This window comes from Rattus norvegicus, chromosome 13 (genome assembly GCF_036323735.1).
Source record: "Rattus norvegicus strain BN/NHsdMcwi chromosome 13, GRCr8, whole genome shotgun sequence".
Taxonomy (NCBI): domain Eukaryota; kingdom Metazoa; phylum Chordata; class Mammalia; order Rodentia; family Muridae; genus Rattus; species Rattus norvegicus.
The window spans coordinates 93985907-94005106 of record NC_086031.1 but is presented as its reverse complement, the minus strand read 5'-3'; the positions used below and the strand labels follow the sequence as shown (position 1 = coordinate 94005106).

General features: G+C 44.8%; 1 protein-coding gene across 1 annotated transcript in view; it reads left to right on the top strand.

The window, feature by feature from the left end:
* Nucleotides 1–19200, top strand: part of Kif28p (kinesin family member 28, pseudogene) — a 54764-nt gene that overhangs the window by 9149 nt on the left and 26415 nt on the right. Inside the window, exons 3-7 of the mRNA NM_001270385.2 lie at nt 377–580; nt 1792–1827; nt 3766–3990; nt 4562–4716; nt 7828–7939. Of these exons, the coding sequence (NP_001257314.1) occupies nt 377–580; nt 1792–1827; nt 3766–3990; nt 4562–4716; nt 7828–7939 (732 nt within the window). The remainder of the gene's footprint in view (nt 1–376; nt 581–1791; nt 1828–3765; nt 3991–4561; nt 4717–7827; nt 7940–19200) is intronic.

Genomic DNA, 19200 nt, shown 5'->3' with positions numbered 1-19200 from the left:
AGTGGCCTTGAGGGGAGGTTTGTTTCTTAGGGGGTGCATTAGGCAGCTTCCTGTTTGTTTAAAAACACCTGTGAGTCAAGGCCTCCGCGTTGTAGGCCATTACGTTTTCAGCCAGTGGGTGGGGGGAACTACAGATCTCAAACTGAACCAAAAAAAGGCAGAAAAAGACTCCCGTGTTCCCATAGCCTCTCAGTGCTCCCAGCCTGGGAGCCAAACCTTTGACACATGGACTGGACTGTCGGGTGGCACCCTAGGTACAGACTGTGGTTCTGTGGAGAGGGCCGTGCCGGGTGAGCGTGCGCCCATGCATATGTGTGTTGAAGACATGCTTGAGAGAGCCACTGCAGCCGGTGACACTTAACGGTTTCCTTTGCAGAGCGATGTCTTCCACGATATCGGAAGGGGAATTCTAGACAGTGCCTGGCAAGGCTACAATGCTACTCTCCTGGCCTACGGCCAGACGGGCTCTGGAAAAAGCTACTCCATGATTGGCTACGGCGCAAACAAGGGTATTATTCCAAGAGTCTGTGAAGAGCTCTTCCAAGCTATTGAGAAGCAAAAGGAGAGTCTAGAAGCCCAGGTATGCCTTCGTTATTCTAGACTCCCTTCTCCTGGGAATTGCATCTTCTCATTTTCCACAAGTGGAAGGCATCATCGTCTGTATTTTCAGGTTTATGGGTGTGTCCTAAAATAGGCAGATATTTCTATATTGTATTACATTATATACGGTGATGGGCCTTGGACCCAACCCGAGGCGGGCATGAGTACAAGCGCTCTCTGAAGTTCACCCAAGAGCCAAGGGTGTTCTTATTGCCCCTAGTACAGACGCCTCCAGAGCAAACTTTGGATCCACTAAATGTCGGTGGCCATCACTGGTGTGACTAGCTCCAAAACATGAAAGTAAAATGTCAGCAAACACCCACAGGTACAGCCCTTCTCCGCTTGTTCTAGATGGCAGCAGGGATCAGACAGAACACGAAGGAGACCAGAGCCTGCGCTGTTGGGTGCAGAGGCAGCGTATTTTTCCAGTTGTTACTGGTTTTGACCAATTTCTGGTTAAATCCACACATGCAGAACCCATGGGTTGCTAATGAGATCCCATCCTAGAAACTACTGGAAACCTGGGTTAGTAGGTGACGTATGAGCAGTGAATCATTTCTATAAAGCCCTTCCAAAAACCCTCCCACAGCACTGAGTGACAGAAGCCACCTCCCCCTCTCCCCTCCCCTCTCCACCACCGTCCCCCTTCCAATCTCGTTAGTCTTCCTGCCTTAGCCTCCTGAATGCTGGAATACAGGCCTGCCCCACAGTCTCTGTGTTGCATCCGTTCTTTTGTTGTTTTTGTTTGTTTGGTTTGTTTTGGATCTCTTACGTGAGTGTGTTCGTGTGTATGTGATACAAGGGTGCACGCACACATATCTGTGCAGATAGGTATAGGTGCTTCTGCGTACACTTGTGGAGACCTGAGGAGGACCCTGGGTGTCCACCTCCATCACTCTGCACCTTGTTCCCTTGAGAAGGGGTTCTCACAGAACCTGGAGTTCCCTGGGTTTTAGACTGACCGACAGCGAGCCCAGAGCGCCCCCTATCTGCAGCCTCCACAACTGCAGGTAAGCATGAGCACCACTGGCTTGTTCTGTGGGTGCTGGGGATCCAAACTCAGGTCTTGCACCTCCCCAGCCGGATTTGTGTCTTTTTATAAAACTCCTTAAGAGCCATGCAGTGTGACACAGTTTACTAGAGAGTGTTAGTGTTTCCTTGTTACGTCACTCCACTGCTCTCTCTCTGCAGGTCATGTTTAGCATGCTGGAGATCTACAACGAACAGGTAACATGCCCTGTCTGTCTGTCTGTCTGTCTGTCTGTCTGTGTCTGTGTCTGTGTCTGTCTGTGTGTGTATCTATCTCTCTCTGTATGTCTCTCTTTCTGTCTCTCTGTTTCTGTCTGTCTGCCTGTCTCCCTCCCCAGATTCTGTGGAGATTCTCCTCTGTGGAGAATCAAACCCAGGTCCTCGCACACACTAAACACAGGCTTTATCACTGAGCCACACCCACCCGGAGAGCCCCTGCTCTGACACACATACCTGAGTGACTTCATGAATTACTAACACCAAGGGCTCTGGCCCCCTGTCATCCCGTACTGCATGTGTCCCGCCTGCCTCTCCAACACCATCTCAAAGCCCTTGTTCTTCACACTCTATGCTTAGCCACATGGCAGCTGTCTTAGTTACTAATCTACTGCTGTGATAAACACCATAGCCAGGGCAATACAGAGAAGAAAAGGTTTCTTTGAGCTTCCAGGGGGTGAGAGTCCATTACCACTGTGGCAGGGAGCATGGCAGAAGGAGGCAGACATGGCACTGGAGCAGCAGCAGCTGAGAGCTCACCTCTGAACCCACCAATGGGAAGCAGAGCCACCGGGGACACCAAAGGCCAGCCCAGTGACACACCTTCTCCCACCTCCTACTCCTTCCCAAATGGTTCCTCCAACTGGGGACCAGCTATCCAATATCCAAACACAGAAGCCTGTGGAGGCCACGCTCACCCAAACCATCACCACAGCAAATCCCCCCTTTCCCAGACATCTGTCCTTTCTTGGTTCAAGGTCATGGCTTTATGCATCTGGAAGTCCTCATGGTCACAGGTGAGATGCTGTTGGGGACTAAAGGGGACTCTGGAGGCTCTGCAGCCCGTGCTGTCTGACACATGGCTCTGCACTGGAGAACATGTGCGCCATCACACGCAAACGACTCACCTGTGCCCGTGAGGATGCTTGGGGACGCGGTTCCCTTTCTGCACCATTCTCACGCGTTACAAGATGCTACTTTTCTTTTAATCCCCTCACCCCGATTGTGTGGAAGCGTGGGACACATTCTAAACTCAAGGGTCATGGCAAAGCCTTGGATCCGACTCACAGCCCGTGGTTGGTAGACTTGTGTCTGCAACAGTCTTGAGAAGAGGAAGAGCATGGTTTTTGTTTGATTTTTTTTTTTTTTGAGACAGAGATAGAGTAGTACTGCTCTGTAGTCTGGGCTAAGTTAGAACTCAGTGTACCTTAGAGGTAGATAAAGTCATGGGCTCTATCCTAATGCCATAAATAATGATGATGATGATGATGATGATGATGATGATGATGATGATGATGATGAAGTTTCCAAGATAATATTCATGTAAATAGAGATAAACATATTCAAGCATAGAAGTTTTTAAACCATCTGTTTATAGTCAAAGAATATGAAAGTCAACATTTCTTCTTACATTCCACCTCCCCAGCTCTTCCCTGCTCCGCAGAAGACACCCTCTGCCCACGTACTCTAGCATCCCATGAGGTCTTCCCACGGATCAGGAGGAAGTTCTCACAGCACCCTTAGCAACTCAGATAGGGGCTTCTTGAAAATAATTAAACTGCATTTCCAAAAGTAATTGCTCAGCTTAAACGCTAGGTTTCTGGGAGCTGGCAGGATGGCTCAGAGGGTAAAGGTGCTCGTTGCCCAGCCTGGTGACCCGAGTTCAATGTCCTGAACCCATGTAAGGATGCAAAGAGAGAACAGCACCTCCAAACTGTCCTCTGACCTCCGTGCCGTGTCCATACACTTAGCACAGTTATGTAAGGTTGTCTGGCCCCTATAGAGACTCAGTATTAATCAGATTACATCAGGCTTATTTAGAGAGCATGGAAAATTTTGCAGGCAGTGATATAACAAGGAAAGAGATGAAATCCACCTTCTTAAACAGCATCCCATTCCTTCTCCTCTTTCCTCCCACAGATCAGGGATTTGCTGTCGCGAACCAAAGCTCCCGGAGGGTTAAGAGTCAGGGAGGATCAACGGCTGGGGTTTTTTGTGGAAGGTCTGAAGTGGGTGCCCTGTGAGGATTCTGTACAAATTGAGAAGCTGGTGGAGCAAGGATCAAAAATCAGGATGACAGCGTCCACCAACATGAACGCCAGCAGCAGCCGGTCCCACATGCTAATCGCCATCCGGTTCAAGCAGGTAGGATCCTCTCTGCCACAGGCTCCCGGGCTGGGCAGAGTGGGGCTAGTTCAGTGAGTCCTTCCAGAGTGGACCAGTGGGCTAAGGTAATCGGGAAAGAGAGGGGAGAATTTTGTACAGTTTAAGTACATTCCCGGGATGAATTTTACCACATTAGTAGATTGCACATTCCGCATATGTAGTTCTCCCTGTTTTCTGAAGTTCTTATTCTAGGGGTAAGTGAGTTTGAGGCCAGCATGGTTTACAGAGTAAGTTCCAGGACAGCCAGGGCTACACTGAGACATCCTGTCTCAAAACAACACAACACAACAAAACAAAATGCTTGCCCAATGCCTGCTGTCCAATGTGTCTCTGTAAAGAGCTTTGCAGAACTGGAGAGAGGCGGCAGGACACTTGGACCTGGAAGGCAGCACAGTCACTGTCTCTGAGCAGGGACAGACCTTCAGGGCCAGCTGTCACTGGTCTATTATTTTTGGAGCCTGAGATAACACCTTGAGGAACCATGTAAGCCTGTGGACCAGTCTGTCTCCCAGACATCAACCTAACAGCCTGAGGCATCGTGTCTCTACAGGTTTTCCTGGACACAGCTCTCACCAAACAATCCAGCATCAACATGGTGGACTTGGCAGGGAGCGAGAGGCAGAGATCATCAGGGTCTGAAGGAGACCGTCTGAGGGAAGGATCAAGGGTCAATTTAAGCCTAACCAATTTAGGGAACGTCATCAGGTATGTGTTCTGAAGAGACATCATGACCACGGCAACTTATAGAAGAAATAGCTTATTGGGCACTTAACAGTTTCAGGGGATGAGTCTGTGACCATCATGGTGGGGAACATGGCATCAGGCAGGCATGGCACTGGAGCAGCAGCTGAGAGCTCACATCTTGATGTAGAAGCAGGAAGTGCAAAGAGCCAACCAAAATGCTGTGGGCTTTTGAAACCTCAAAGCTATCCCCCAGTGATGCACCTCCTACAAGACCACACCTCCTAGTCCTTCCCAGACAGTTCCACCAAATGGGGACCAAGCATTTAAGGCATGGGGGTGATTCTCATTCACACCAACCCAATGTGACACTCCACAATGACATATAAAAGAACCGAGGGTGATGCTCCAGCCAGTCCAAGACCTGGATCCTATGCCCAGCTCCAAAACCTACCAAGGTAAGAGAAATAAGATTAGATTAACAATAACCTTTATTTCACAATTCATTGGCATTGATTCATCCCCTGCCCTCCTGTATACTCCAAAACTAATTAACACTTAACAAAATAACACTAATAAAATAAGTATTCACCTGATCAACACAAGAACTAGTTGGTGCAGAATTCTTTTCCTCCCCTCTCCTCTTGGAGCTTCTACCCCCTCCCCGACTACTGTTCCTCCTGTCTCAGTCAGGGTTTCTATTCCTGCACAAACATCATGACCAAGAAGCAAGTTGGGAAGGAAAGGGTTGATTCAGCTTACACTTCCACATTGCTGTTCATCACCAAAGGAAGTCAGGACTGGAACTCAAGCAGGGCAGGAAGCAGGAGCTGATGCAGAGGCCAGGGAGGGATGTTACTTACTGCCTTGCTTCCCCTGGCTTGCTCAGCTTGCTCTCTTATAGAACCCAAGACCACCAGCCCAGGGATGGCACCACCCACAAGGGATCCTGCTACCCTTGATCACTAATTGAGAAAATGCTTACAGCTGGGTCTCATGGAGGCATTTCCTCCAGGGAGGCTCCTTTCTCTGTGATAACTCCCGCTTGTGTCAAGTTGACACACAAAACCAGCTAGTTCACCTCCTTTCTTCCTTTTCCCCCCCTTTCTTTCTTTGTTTTTTCTTTCTATGTTTGTGGCCACACCTGTGAGTGTATGTGTGCACCTGCATACACACCTATGTGCAGAGACAAGAGACGTGGGGCGTCTTCCTCAACTCTCTCCACTGTATTTAGAGGCAGGGTTTCTTGTTGAAGATGGAGCTGGCTGGTTCCGTTAGTCCAGCTAAGCAGATTCCCTGGGGTTCCCCGGGGAGCTCCCTGGTCTCTACCTCTGCTGCCACACCTGCCTGACTTTTGTGCGGATGCTGCAATCTGAGCTCCACTCTCCAGACGTCATTCAGTGAGCATGCTCCAGCCCTCTCCTATCCTACTTTATCACATGAATATTAGTGCACATATGGGGCACATTTTTCTAAAACCTTTTTATTGGTTCTTTGTGAGTTTTACATCATGCACTCCAATCCCACTGGCCTCCTCCTCTCTTCATATCCACCCAATCTTTGCAAACTCCCCCCAAAACAAAACAAAGCAAAAATGTCACTGTGGAAGCTTTGGTGTGTCTCAGTATGTCACACGGTATATCCTTTTGTCCACACATCTTTACTAGCAAATGTTCAAAGCAATGAGTCATGGTCTGGTTCGAGGCCTCTGGCTTCTGCTACAGAATCAATACTGAATCCTCATCCCGACTCTTGGTTTTCCTGTTGTGGCCCTGTATCTTGGAGCTCCTGCAGCTTTGGATCTGCAGGACCGGCCCTTCCACACAGTTCAGCAGTTCGTAGATGGAGTAGATAGATGTTGGGGTGAGCCAACTCAAAGCCGGGGATCTCCCACCGGCTCTCCCACGCCCACACCAGCAGGGTGAACTCTCCAGCACTGCCCTGGCTAGCCCACTCAGTGCTGCAGTCAGCAAGGCGCAAGGCCAGCTCTCCGGTTTTGATGCCTTTGGGGCTGACTCACCCTCCCCGATGCCACCAGGACCAGCTCTACTGTGCTGCTGGGCAAGGTGCAGGGCCCGATCCTGATCTTCCGAGTGCTGGTGGCATGACTTCCTGTAAAAAGATAAGGTGCTATCTTTCCTTCTGAAAGTAACTTAAAAAAAATCATTAATTAGGGTAAAAATCACAGTGACATACACTTTTTGATTTGTTTTTAGTTTGAAGTACATAGATCTTAAATCCTCTGTTCAACAAATTAATATATACTTGTACACACACACACACACACACACACACACACACACACACACACACATTTAATTAGCACCCATGTCAAAATATAAAAGACTTCTAGAAATCACGAGTCCCCGCCACTCCCCTCCCCATCGGGACACACCGCTCCCTGTTAGAACACAGAAACACAAACACACACACCCCTTGTGGAACACACCCCCTCACTGTTGTTACACCACCAAAACAAACTGACTTTTAATAGTCTTGAGTTTTATAATTTAAAAGATTTTAAATTATGTGTATGTCTGTGTTTAGGAGTGTGGGTATGCCCATATGAGTGCAGGTGCTCATGGAGGCCAGAAGAGGGCGTCAGATCCCCATAAGCTACTTATGTGGTTCAATCTGGAGTTCTCTAGATGAGCAGTACAGGCTTGGTACCTTCTCTGCAGCCGCTATCTTTTGTGTAAATGAGGCTGTGTACCCGAGGCTTACGTCCTTTCTTACTTGGATACTCTCACACAAGTATCTGCGAGATAGTCTATGTTATTCTCATTTTACAGGGTGTGTTGTCTTCTTCTCCCTGACATAAAGTCACTTCAGGGAGGAAGGATTTAGCTTGGCTCATGGTTTTAGAGTGAGGAAAAGCACGGTGGCTCTTGGAGGGAGAATGAGCAGTGGCTTACCCAGAGGGTGGCTTACCTATGGGGTGGGGGTTGTGAGGTTTATCCACAGAGCGGTTTACTCGGTTTACCTGTAGTGGGAGCACTGACCCACGGGGTGGCCTTCAAACCACAACACGGGTTCTCAGCAGGGATGCACGAGCCATCTCCAGCTTAACCCTTGGGAGGCAGTTTCTCTCTTTTCCCTCCTACTGATCGTTCTATGCTTTTGCCTTGCACCCAGTGCTCTGGCTGACTTGGCCATGGGGAAGAAAGTTCTGCATATTCCCTACAGGGATTCTGTTCTGACCAAACTGCTCCAGTCAGCTCTGGGTGGAAACAGCCGGACAACACTGGTAAGAACATTCTTAGAGCACGTGACATTGCTCCGCTCTTAGTGGTCGATGGCTGAAATCACTCTCAACAACCTGGGCCTGCCCTCCATGAAATTTCACAGCCCTCAATGCCCGTCCACTGCGTGTGTGACAAGGCTTCCACAATATTAAATATTTTATTTATTCTTTGCTGCAGCTTTTCGCTATGGTATGTGGACTATATGTTGCTTCCATTTGTCTCTGTTTTGTGACAAGTGCTCTACCACTGAGCCATGCCTCCAGCATGGAATATTATATATAATTGTTTATGCTGTAAGACAGAATTAACAATAATACTACTAGCATTCTGTGGTAAGGCAGGTAGTTGATAGGCAGTTGTGCAATCACTGAGAGTTGACCGTGAGGTGCAGCCACGCTAAACCAGGGGCCCTCTGCTGTCCCGCCGTAGAATGGAACAAAACTGGGTAAACGCTCTCTCTCTCTGAGACTCACTGTAATACACGCCCTCGCTTTTTATCACGAACAGTTGCCTAAAAGCGATAGGTTTTCTCCACTGAAGAAATGAGCCAATTCGGTCGAATTAAAAGTTAAAAAAGGAAAGTGTATGTGGGAATGGTCTCTAGGGAGTTCACCAGTCTCTGGGGATGAAACCTGAAGACGTCACAGTATGCTGTGGGAGCATCTTATGGGGGGCGGGGGGATGTGAGGTGGGGTGGTGGCTTGTGACCTCGGCGGGGGGCGGGGGGAGTCGGAACACCTGTCAGAAATGTGGGACTGGGATATTTTGGGTGCCTTCTCTGCTCAGAGGCTTTCTAAGTGGGTGGAATTGGAGGAAGAGGGAGGAAATGGAATTTGTTGGATATGGTAGGGGGTATGGGGTGAAGGGTGCGGGGTGGGAAAGGGTAAAGGGTGGGAAGTAGGGGTTGTGGAGTTTGGGGAGGCAAGCCTGGGACTCCAAACAAAATAGGTCATCTTCAAGTCTTTCGGGGTGTCAGTTATTTGTGGATCTCAATGGCACGTACACCAAGAACTTGGAATAAAACATCATTCCTGCTGGATGGTGGTGGCACATGCCTTTAATCTCAGCTCTCAGGAGGCAAAGACAGGCAGATCTCTGTGAGTCTGCCAGGTCACAGAGTGAGTGATCTACACAGTGGGTTTCAGGACAGCCAGAGCTACACAGGGAAACCCTGTCTCAAAAAATAAATAAATAAATAAATAAATGAATAAATAAATAAATAAATAAATAAATAAATAAATGAATGAAGGAAGGAAGAAAGAAAGGAAGGAAGGAAGAAAGAAAGGAAAGAAAAAAGAGAAAAAACAAGCAAAAACAAAAACCACTTCCCTGCACTGGGGATATAGCGCTGGGCACAGCATTAACATGAATACAGTTCTAGGTTCCATTTCCAGTAACAGGAAAACAGAAACAAAATCAGTGCAACCCAGACACTTTGTGCACGGCAGACAACAGATTAAAACCCAAGGATGTGACAGGAGTTTAGTCCCCAGAGACAGTGAGACCAGGACACCTCTGCAGATCAGCAACACTGATGAGGGGAGGTTTGAGGGATTTGCTTGTTGTAAATCAGGGTCGCACTATATAGCTTAGACTGGCCTCAAAATCACATTCCTCCCGAGTAGTACAACTATTATAAATTGTAATAGACTCACACCGTGCTTATTTCATTTAGCTTTAACAATTACTGGGTGTGGGAGTTACCCCTAATCCACTCTTCTAACTGCTGGCCTGGCTACCTCCCCAGCGATGTTCCCTGGCTGTGTGCTTATGGTCCATCTCCTCTCACAGAGAGGACCATAATCTCCTCTCTTCTCCATCCACCCCCACACAACCAGGTGACTCAAAAAGCTGCCAACCTCTAATCCCTCCAGTAATTGGCTGTAGCCATTTCTATTTAGCCAATGGTTTTTAGATTAAGGAACAAGGTTTTGCACAACAAAAGCTGGTGAGCATGAGAATTCATTCACAGGCCTAGACTTTTGGCATTGCAAAAAAAAAAAAAAAAAAAAAGCAACAGAGTAAACCTCAAAATTTCTCCTTTTTTCTTTAAATAAAAAGGGTGTGCTTATTATAATAATAAGTATCATACAGTAGAACAATTATCAAACAATTATGAAAGTTATTAGGTAAGAGACATATTCAAAAAGTTCGTCTATTCATATTTGGCAACCCAGGGGAAAAGTATTCCATTATCTATCCTATCCTGGTGAGTTCAGAGTTCTATATCTAAATCAATTTCTATCCTAACATATATTATCATCATAAAAATATCTTCTTAGACACCTAGAACATCTTCAATTGTAAACAACTTAAGCTTATAGTAAGACTATGACTGTGGACTTGTCTAGTCTTCAATTCCATCAGAGACCTGAAAAAAAATAAATATTATCTAAGTGTTCTGGAGGCTCAGGGATTCAGCTTCCAAAAATTATAGGAATGACAGAGACAGATGACCACCTGGACAGTCCCCAATATTGTCTATAATGTTGGAGCATCTGTCTTCAGCTTTCAGGTCCAGAACATTTGACAGAGCTTACGTGAAACAGGAATTATGAAAGATTTTTTACCCTGTCTTGGCAGAGCTTGGAGTCAACGTCCCTGCTTCCATTTGCCCTTTCTGGACAGATTTGTCTGTGGCTGAAGCGTGGGCATTTTCTTTGCCTAGTCTCTAGCTTGCCAGAACAGAAGCAACTTGGTATGGAGGTTTTTCAATGCTCATCATCTTCTTCCAAGTTGAATGGGGGGGGGGGGTACTGCCATGAGTTGACACATCTCAATGTCAAAAACAATCAAATTAATAAAATTAAGTTTAGGTGCCATAATCTGAAGAGGAAACTTATGATATCTTTGGAGAGTCAGTTGTGTTGGATGGTGTTTTGTTGGGGCAGTCACGTGAAGGAGTGTTTTCCTGAAGCAGACACAGATGAGAGGATGTTTTGCTAAGGCAGGCACATGGAAGGACACATGATGTAAGAAGGACCCTACAGAGGGCGCACCATGCTAGATGGTATCGTTATGCCTTGTCATTCCTTAATTGTCATTATTTGTCCTGACTTCATAGAGAAAAACACACCAAAAAAACTTCCAATGGTGTTCTGGTGGCTTCTTGCCGCTTCTGTGGACTTGGGCCAGCTGGCCGAGTAATGTCAGACTCATGTGGAGTTTTGCTAAGACAGACTCACATGATGAGGCAAGACCCACGGGAGGGCATGTGATATTTGGAGGGAGTATAAATAAGACCCAGTGGACTGTGGCAGGGGCATGATTGCTTATAGAGGAACTTTGTAGTACTTCTTGTCTTGTGTCTCTGTCTTCGTTGATCTTTACTTTGTTGAGAGAGGAATGGCAGAGAAGAGAACTTCTTCTGGTATTTCTGCTTGTTCTGTTCACTCCTGTTGACTTGTGCTGATTTGGCAGGGGCCTGGCTGCTTCTGCTAGGTCATGCTGTGGCTACTGGTTCCTGTTTGCTATCCTGACGCTACTGAACTGGACTACTGGTGTATATACTGACAACCCAAATTGGGTTTTTTCCAAAGAACTATTTCTAAACAGGTCCTCTCCCCTCATATCCTAATAACATTTTCCCCACTACCTCTGCTGAATGGTGGGCTAAAAGAGAGGTTAAAGCATTTTAGAACCCATATTAAAAGTAGGTTTTGAAAAAATCGAAGACTACAATAATCTGTCACTGAGGTTTTTTTTGAAGAGGATCTCTCTATTCATAGCATATCTGAACAGGCAAACATTCCCTGTCTCCTGCTACCTATTTCAGTGTACAACCCAGGATGCATAATAATGTGATAATACAGACTAGCACCTAACATGGCCATGAGTTTTATTGACTATTAACTTGTATTACTTAATTATTCTAAACAGTTTCTAATAGCTATTAAAAGAACTGGGACTAAACCTTGTGTTTTTATGTTTTTTTTTAATTTTTAAAGATTTATTGATTTTATGCATATGAGAACACTGTCGCTATCTTCAGACACACCAGAAGAGGGCATCAGATCCCATTACAGATGGTTGCAAGCCACCATGTGGTTTCTGAGATTTGAACTCAGGACCTCTGGAAGAGCGGTCAGTGATCTTAACCGCTGAGTCATCTCCCCAGCCTCCTAAACCTTGCATTTTTAAATGAGTTGCATAGGCCTGATGCCTATACAAGAGTTGAAACATACATATATTATGTTGCAACAAAGTTAGTTTTAAATTTTGCATCAATATACAAAGAGTTATACCAATGAAAACCTTAAACCTCTATCAATATGCAAAATTCTGTATCAATGTAACAAAATGTAGCCTCAACTGTGCACTAAAATATGAAGATCTCTACCAATGTAAGATTATGGCTATAAATTCTTTTCATTTCATTTAAGAGTAGATTCAATAATCTACCCTTATTTGCCTAATTTCTTTCTTTTTTTTCTTTTCTTTTTTTCGGGAGCTGGGGACTGAACCCAGGGCCTTATGCTTACTAGGCAAGCGCTCTACCACTGAGCTAAATCCCCAACCCCATTTACCTAATTTCTTATATTATTTCTATTTACCCTATTTTTTCTTCCAACCCCCTTTCCCTTGCCTAAGGAAGAAAAATAGAAAAAAGTAAAAGAGAAAATAAATCCTTAAATCTAACCTCTCTATTTTGTTTTCTCCTATCCAAGACCATAATTATCTGCAATCATCCCTTAAAAATGACAGCATATATATAACTCATAAAATGAACAAAACAAATTTAAGGGACTAGGATGATAGACTTCTTATAATTGCTTCTTGCTGAATTGGGGAGAATAATTCCTTTCTGGGGGCACAAGAAATTAGCAAAATGGTTACTGTTGAGAAAGCTAGCTGTAGCATTTGTTAACCAGTCTCTGTGTGCTGAGAAAGTGCAGACTTAAATGAAGTGCTGACTGTAACAGTCTGAAAGGCTGGACCAAGCAGGCTAGCTATTCTAAAGTTGTTGCAGAAGTGGGTTTTTAGAGGAAACAGATCTTACGCAGTTGAGGTAGGGTGGCAGGATCAGGCAAGGAGCTAGAACAGGGAGCCTCAGCATATCAGCATCTCCAGGGGCGAATCCTGTCAGGGCTGCCTCCTGGCCTTCCGTTCTGCAATATACATACTTGACAAGCAATATGCAGTTCTATACAGAATGTGCAGGGTGAAAAGATCAATTTAAGGGTGATTTGTGCAGGTGGAAAACAGCTGTCTTTCTTCAGAAGTTAGTTTGATCATATAATCAGACTGCAAAATAAGTCTCCATTCATGCCATAAGAAAGTATGGTATGTTATGAGAACTTTCTAGCCAACAACTTATTGGCCGTGCATGGTGAAGTTCTGGCTGGGGACATTTATATGTTCCAGTTAGTTTCAGAGTTGTTTTTTTTTTTCTCCATCTTTATTAAATTGGGTATTTCTTTCTTTCTTTTTTTTTTTTTATCATGTCAAGCCAGGAGAGGAAGAGAGGAAGAGAGAGAGAGAGAGAGAGAGAGAGAGAGAGAGAGAGAGAGAGAAAGAGAAAGAGTGGAAGAGCGGAAGGAAGAGTGACAGTGAGGAAGAAGAGTGAGAGTCTCCTGTAGCTTTAAGCTTTATTCACCACTTATATACCCAAGTCTCCAGGTAGAAAATAACTGGGAAGCACAGTGGGAAACCCTGGCTTGTGACTACCTGGCTCGTGACTTCGTGACTTCGGTAACAAAAGACCGACTATGAGACCTGAATTAATTAGGGAGAAATCCCAGAAGACCAGCCTAAATCTCAAGGATAAAGGCTGAGGAAGTAAAAGGCAGAAGTAAATTGACCACCACCCAGGTGTGGTCCAGGTGTGTCAGTTCCACAGGCATCAGCCGGGCTCAGCAGAGGTCATGCAGTGGAGACACCGGGTGTTTACTACTTGGTCTTTTCTTCCTGTGCCGTAAATACATGGGAGAGGCCTCTGTCCAACAATCCCATGACTTCTTAACTGTGGCCATGCAGTTACAAAGCAGCCAGGCCCAAATCCAATATGGCACTACATCTCCCCCGTTATTCTTTTATAAAAGACCATTAGGTGGAAGTAGTGGTCTGAGAGAGACCAGACATGCCTCACAGAGTGCCCAGCTCGGCCATGGCGAGCCACTCTTGCAGTTAGGACTGCACCCCAATGGCTAGAAATGAACTTATGCTGTAACACACCGTTCTGGGCTATACGTGTGTTTATTGGGGGAGAAACTGGGCAGAGGAGCATTTGACCGGCCCGTACGTTTAAACGGGGTGTAGCTAACTCTGTCTTAGGATCGACCTCTCAGACCCCAGCCTTATCTGTCATAGGACCACCTTGTCGCCCTCAAGGCTCCATGTCTAGATTGGTCAAGGGTCAGAGGAAGTTGCCTGTCGCTGAGAATAGCTACATCAGGTCATCTTCTCATTCCTCTTACTTGAGCCCAGGGGGCGAAGGAGCAGGGTCCAGATGGCATTAATTTAAGAGATTGTGGAAGTTGAGCCTCTCCCGATAAGTAGTGGGCACCTCATCTGGTTCTCCTCAGCTGCTACCACCAAGGGCCGTAGTCAAGCCACTCCTATAATAAAATTTAGAATTCCCAATTGTTAGCAACTACTCCAGAAAGTTCACCCACTGTGCTTGCCTAACAATAGATTGGGGGAGGGTAACTCCAGACACTGCAGACACAATGTCTGCAGCAGTAATGGCTGCTACAATAGCAGCGAAAGTGTCAAGGTCTTTCCCAGGACAGTTCAGGATCGGTCATTCTTCTCTGGAGCAACCAGCAGGCAATGGAACCATGTCTGAGATCTGCAAAACCAGGGCAGAGTTCCCCAGTCCACAGCAGCTTCCAGCAAGCAGCAGTGCACAGAGGGTCGGAGCGCAGGCCGCAATGGGACAGGACACAATGACTGCAGCAACGACAGAATTTCAGACACTCAGGCAGCTGGCACACTCCTGCAGCATCCTCCAATCCGTCCCTTCTCCTATGCCGGCCGGGCTCCAGGGACGTCCCGTAGGTGGTACCCCCTTTCTTCTCCGATCTCGGTGGGACCTCCATTTGTCGGTGCCAGCACCGACACAGTACCGAGAATCGGGCGAAAGCCTACAGGATGAAAGAAACACACACACACACACACACACACACACACACACACACAGGTTATCATGTCAAGCCAGGAGAGGAAGAGAGGAAGAGAGAGAGAGAGAGAGAGAGAGAGAGAGAGAGAGAGAGAGAGAGAGAGAGAGGAAGAGCGGAAGGAAGAGTGACAGTGAGGAAAAATTGGGTATTTCTTATTTACATTTCCTTTCCCGGTTTCCAGGCCAACATCCCCCTCCCGTTCTATGTGGGTGTTCCCTTCCCCACCCTATCCCCATTACTGCCCTCCCCTCAACAATCCCATTCACTGGGGGTCTAGCCCTGGCAGGGCCAAGGGCTTCCCCTTCCACTGGTGCTCTTACTAGGCTATTCTCTGCTACATATGCAGTTGGAGCCCAGGGTCAGTCCATGTATAGTCTTTAGATAGTGGCTTAGTCCCTGGAAGCTCTGGTTGGTTGGCATTGTTGTTGATATGGGGTCTCGAGCCCCTTCAAGCTCTTTCAGTCCTTTCTCAGAGTTGTTTTAATAAAGGGTTTGACATTGTACATTACCATTTTGATTGATCCTTCTGATTTTCTTGTTTATAGTTGAGATCCTCGGGAGGTCTTCCCCTGTCATGCCTAATTTTTATCAACTTGGAAGGAACCCATAGCTTTTCTTTTCCTGTGGAAGAATAGGCATAACTACTTTCCCAGCATAACAGATTTCCTGTTTTCAATTCTGAGGTTAGGACTTCTTTATAATAAGCAGGCTGGGTTAGTTCAGTAGTATTTTTCTATAACCCAATATCTCTGAGCAGCCGTAGTATTTTGTTCACTAACATTCAAAGAAATTAAAGTTAATAAAGCATTATGTAATTAATCTGTCTCTGGGGGTCTTTGTTACCCATTTTTGCTTGTTAAGCATCTCTTAAAGTCTGATCGGATCTCTCTACAATTTCTTGTCCTGTTGGATTGTGTGGTATACCTGTAATATGTTTGAAACCATAATACATTAAAAAAAATCACTTCATTTTATTAGAGACATAAGTTGGAACACTGCCACTCTTAAGTTGTACATGTATTTCCATAATGGCTATAACGTCTAACAAATCAATGATTATAGAATCCAAAAACTATAGAAATGACATAGTTCAGTCTACCAAGCTCTGTAAAATGAAACACATCCATTTGCTAAACTTCATTTCTTTCGGTACCTTTAGGGTTAGTTCCCGTAGCTAACAGAATTAGTTTATGTATAGAAGGAGTAAGACATACCTTCACAATCTCCCTGACTTGTTGCCAAGTGATAGAAAATTCTCTTTTAAAGCCTTTGCTGTTAACATGGTGTTTTTAAAAATGAAATTCTGAAGCCTCTAGCAAGCTTCCTCTCGATAGCTGATCAATTTCATCATTACCTTGCTAGAAGATCTGGTCGACCTGTATGGTATCTGATACGTGTTATATACAAGGTGATCTCTATTTCTGATCACTTTTTGTAGTTGAATAAAGAACGACATTGATTTGGAATCATTCTGAGTAAGTTCAGCAGTTTCTATACGCAAAACAACTCTTTCTTCATATTGAGACTCGGTTACTATATTAAGAGACTCTGGAAAAATCTAATAGCACCATGAAAATTGCACATAATTCTGAATTTTGAACTGAATTATAAGGACCCTCAACCACCTTACTTAATGCTGTCTGACTTATATCCTGCCTTTCCCAATGTATCAGTATAAAATGTAGGGGCTCCAGAAATTTGTGCTCCTTTTATTATATGAGAGGGAATCTAATTAGTTCATTTTATAAGTTGGAGTCACTTGCTTTTTGGGTATTTATTGTTAATTTCTCACCCCAAAATTACTGCAAGTTCTTTGCCATCGCTCACCTTGTGCCCATAATGAGGCAATTTCAGCACTGGTAAAAGGTACCACAATTTCGGATGGTTTAACCGATAAAGTCTCATTTTTTTTTCCTTTTAGAATCAATTCAGAGACTTTTATATATATAGGTCTTCAATTTTTTACACTGTGTGCTAAAAATGTTCCTTATAAGATATAATCTTCGGGGTTGTGGATTTAGCTCAGTGGTAGAGCGCTTGCCTAGCAAGCGCAAGGCCCTGGGTTCAGTTCCCAGCTCCGAAAAAAAAAGAAAAAAAAAGATATAATCTTCCCTCTGCAAAAGAATCCCTGTGGGAGAATGTGTAGAAGGCAAGATAACTAAAACACAAGCCATCTTTGGGTTGATACGATCTACATAGACATTTTGTAGTTTCTTTTCTATCAGAGCCAATTCCTTTTCAGTTTCAGCTGATAATCTTCTTACAAATATTTAATTCGTTATCCACTTGCAAGGTTTGAAATAAATCACTCAGCTCTTGGGTGCTCAAACTAAGTATAGGCTGAAGCCAGTTAATATCTCCCGGTAATTTCTGAAAATCATTAAGGGTATTTAGCTGGTTTCTCTCAATTTGTGCCTTTTGTGGTCAAATTTCCTGCAGATTTATCTTATATCCTAGATAATTAACAAAATCTCCTCTTTATATTTTTTCAGGAGTAATTTGTAATCCCCAGTAAGCAAAAAAATTTTTTGCTTCATTAAACATTTATTGTAAGATATCTCTATTTGAGGGGCTGGGGATTTAGCTCAGTGGTAGAGCGCTTACCTAGGAAGCGCAAGGCCCTGGGTTCGGTCCCCAGCTCCGAAAAAAAAGAACCAAAAAAAAAAAAAAAAGATATCTCTATTTGAATCATCCAATAAAGTATCATCCACATAATGGTAAATTATGGATTGAAGAAATTGTTTATGAATTATTCCCAATGACTATTGTATAAATATTGGCTTAAGGTAGGACTGTTCGACATTCCTGTGGCAGGACTTTCTATTGGAATTGGCACTGAGTGGTTAAACGCAGGCACTGTGAAGGCAAATCTCTATCTTGTTCTTGTAAAGAGATTGTGTAAAAGCAATCCTTTAGATCAATCGCTATGATAGGCCATTCCTTAGCTAACAAGGAAGGCAATGGGATTCCAGGCTGCAAGGAGCCCATTGGCTGAATAATTTTATTGATTTTTCTCAGATCTGTCAACATCCTCCATTTGCCTGACTTCTTTTCCATGACAAATACGGGAGAGTTCCAAGGGCTGATGTGTTGAGCCTCCAGCTGCTCTTGGACTAGCTGTTCTAGTGCCTGTAATTTTTCATTTGACAGTGGCCACTGCTCAATCCAAACAGATGAGTACATCAGCCACCTTAGTGGTAAGGGTCTTGGTGTTTTATCAGCAGCACCTCCCTCAACCAAGGCTGGAGAGTTCGTCTCTGCTGTATTAATGACTATTGATAGCCTGGACAGTCTGCAACCATCCCCGATAACATCTTTTATTAAAAAACAGAAATGCCTCCTCTTTTGTGGCCTGTCTCTGAAGTTGGAGGAATGCTAATTCATGTTTCCCATTGTTGCAATAGATCTCTTCCCCATAAATTCATGGCTGCATCTGCCACGTATGACCTTAACTTTCCTATTTGACCTTCTAGTCCTATATGTTTAATCCATTTAAGGCTTTGTTGTACCTGAGGCAATGTACCAAACCCTAGGAGCTGAGTAGATACCCTTTGAAGTGGCCAAGCTGGATTCCAGGAACCTTTGATGGTAAGGCTACATCTGCCCCAGTATCTACTGATCCTTTGATATCAATTCCATATGACTGTAATTTTAACTTTGGACTTTTATCATTTATAGTAGTCTGCCAAAATAACTGTTTTTCAATATCCTTAGAATCTCATTTTATCTTTAGGAAATGCTTGGTTTTCATTAAGTGGCTTAATTGAGTTTTGAGCAACTGTTTGTCCTATCAGACCTTGAATTTTTTAACTGTTTTTCAGAAATATCTTCCTTAGTGGACAGGAAGCAAATGGCTCATGTTTTTTGTGTGGCCTCGGGCAAAACCCCTTAGTTTTCCTGAAATTAAGGAATTGCCTTGTCTATCCTTGGATGGCCTACGTTTAAAAGCCATATGCCCAGTCCTTCCACATCCTCTAGATTTTAAGGGAAAATTCTCCCAGAACTATTACCATTTGTGGCAGTTTGAATATGCTTGGCCCAGGGAGTGGCACTATTTGGAGGTGTGGCCTTGTTGGAGTAGGTGTGTCACTGCCGGCTTGGGTGTTAGGACCCTCATCCTTGCTGCCTGGAAGCCAGTCTTC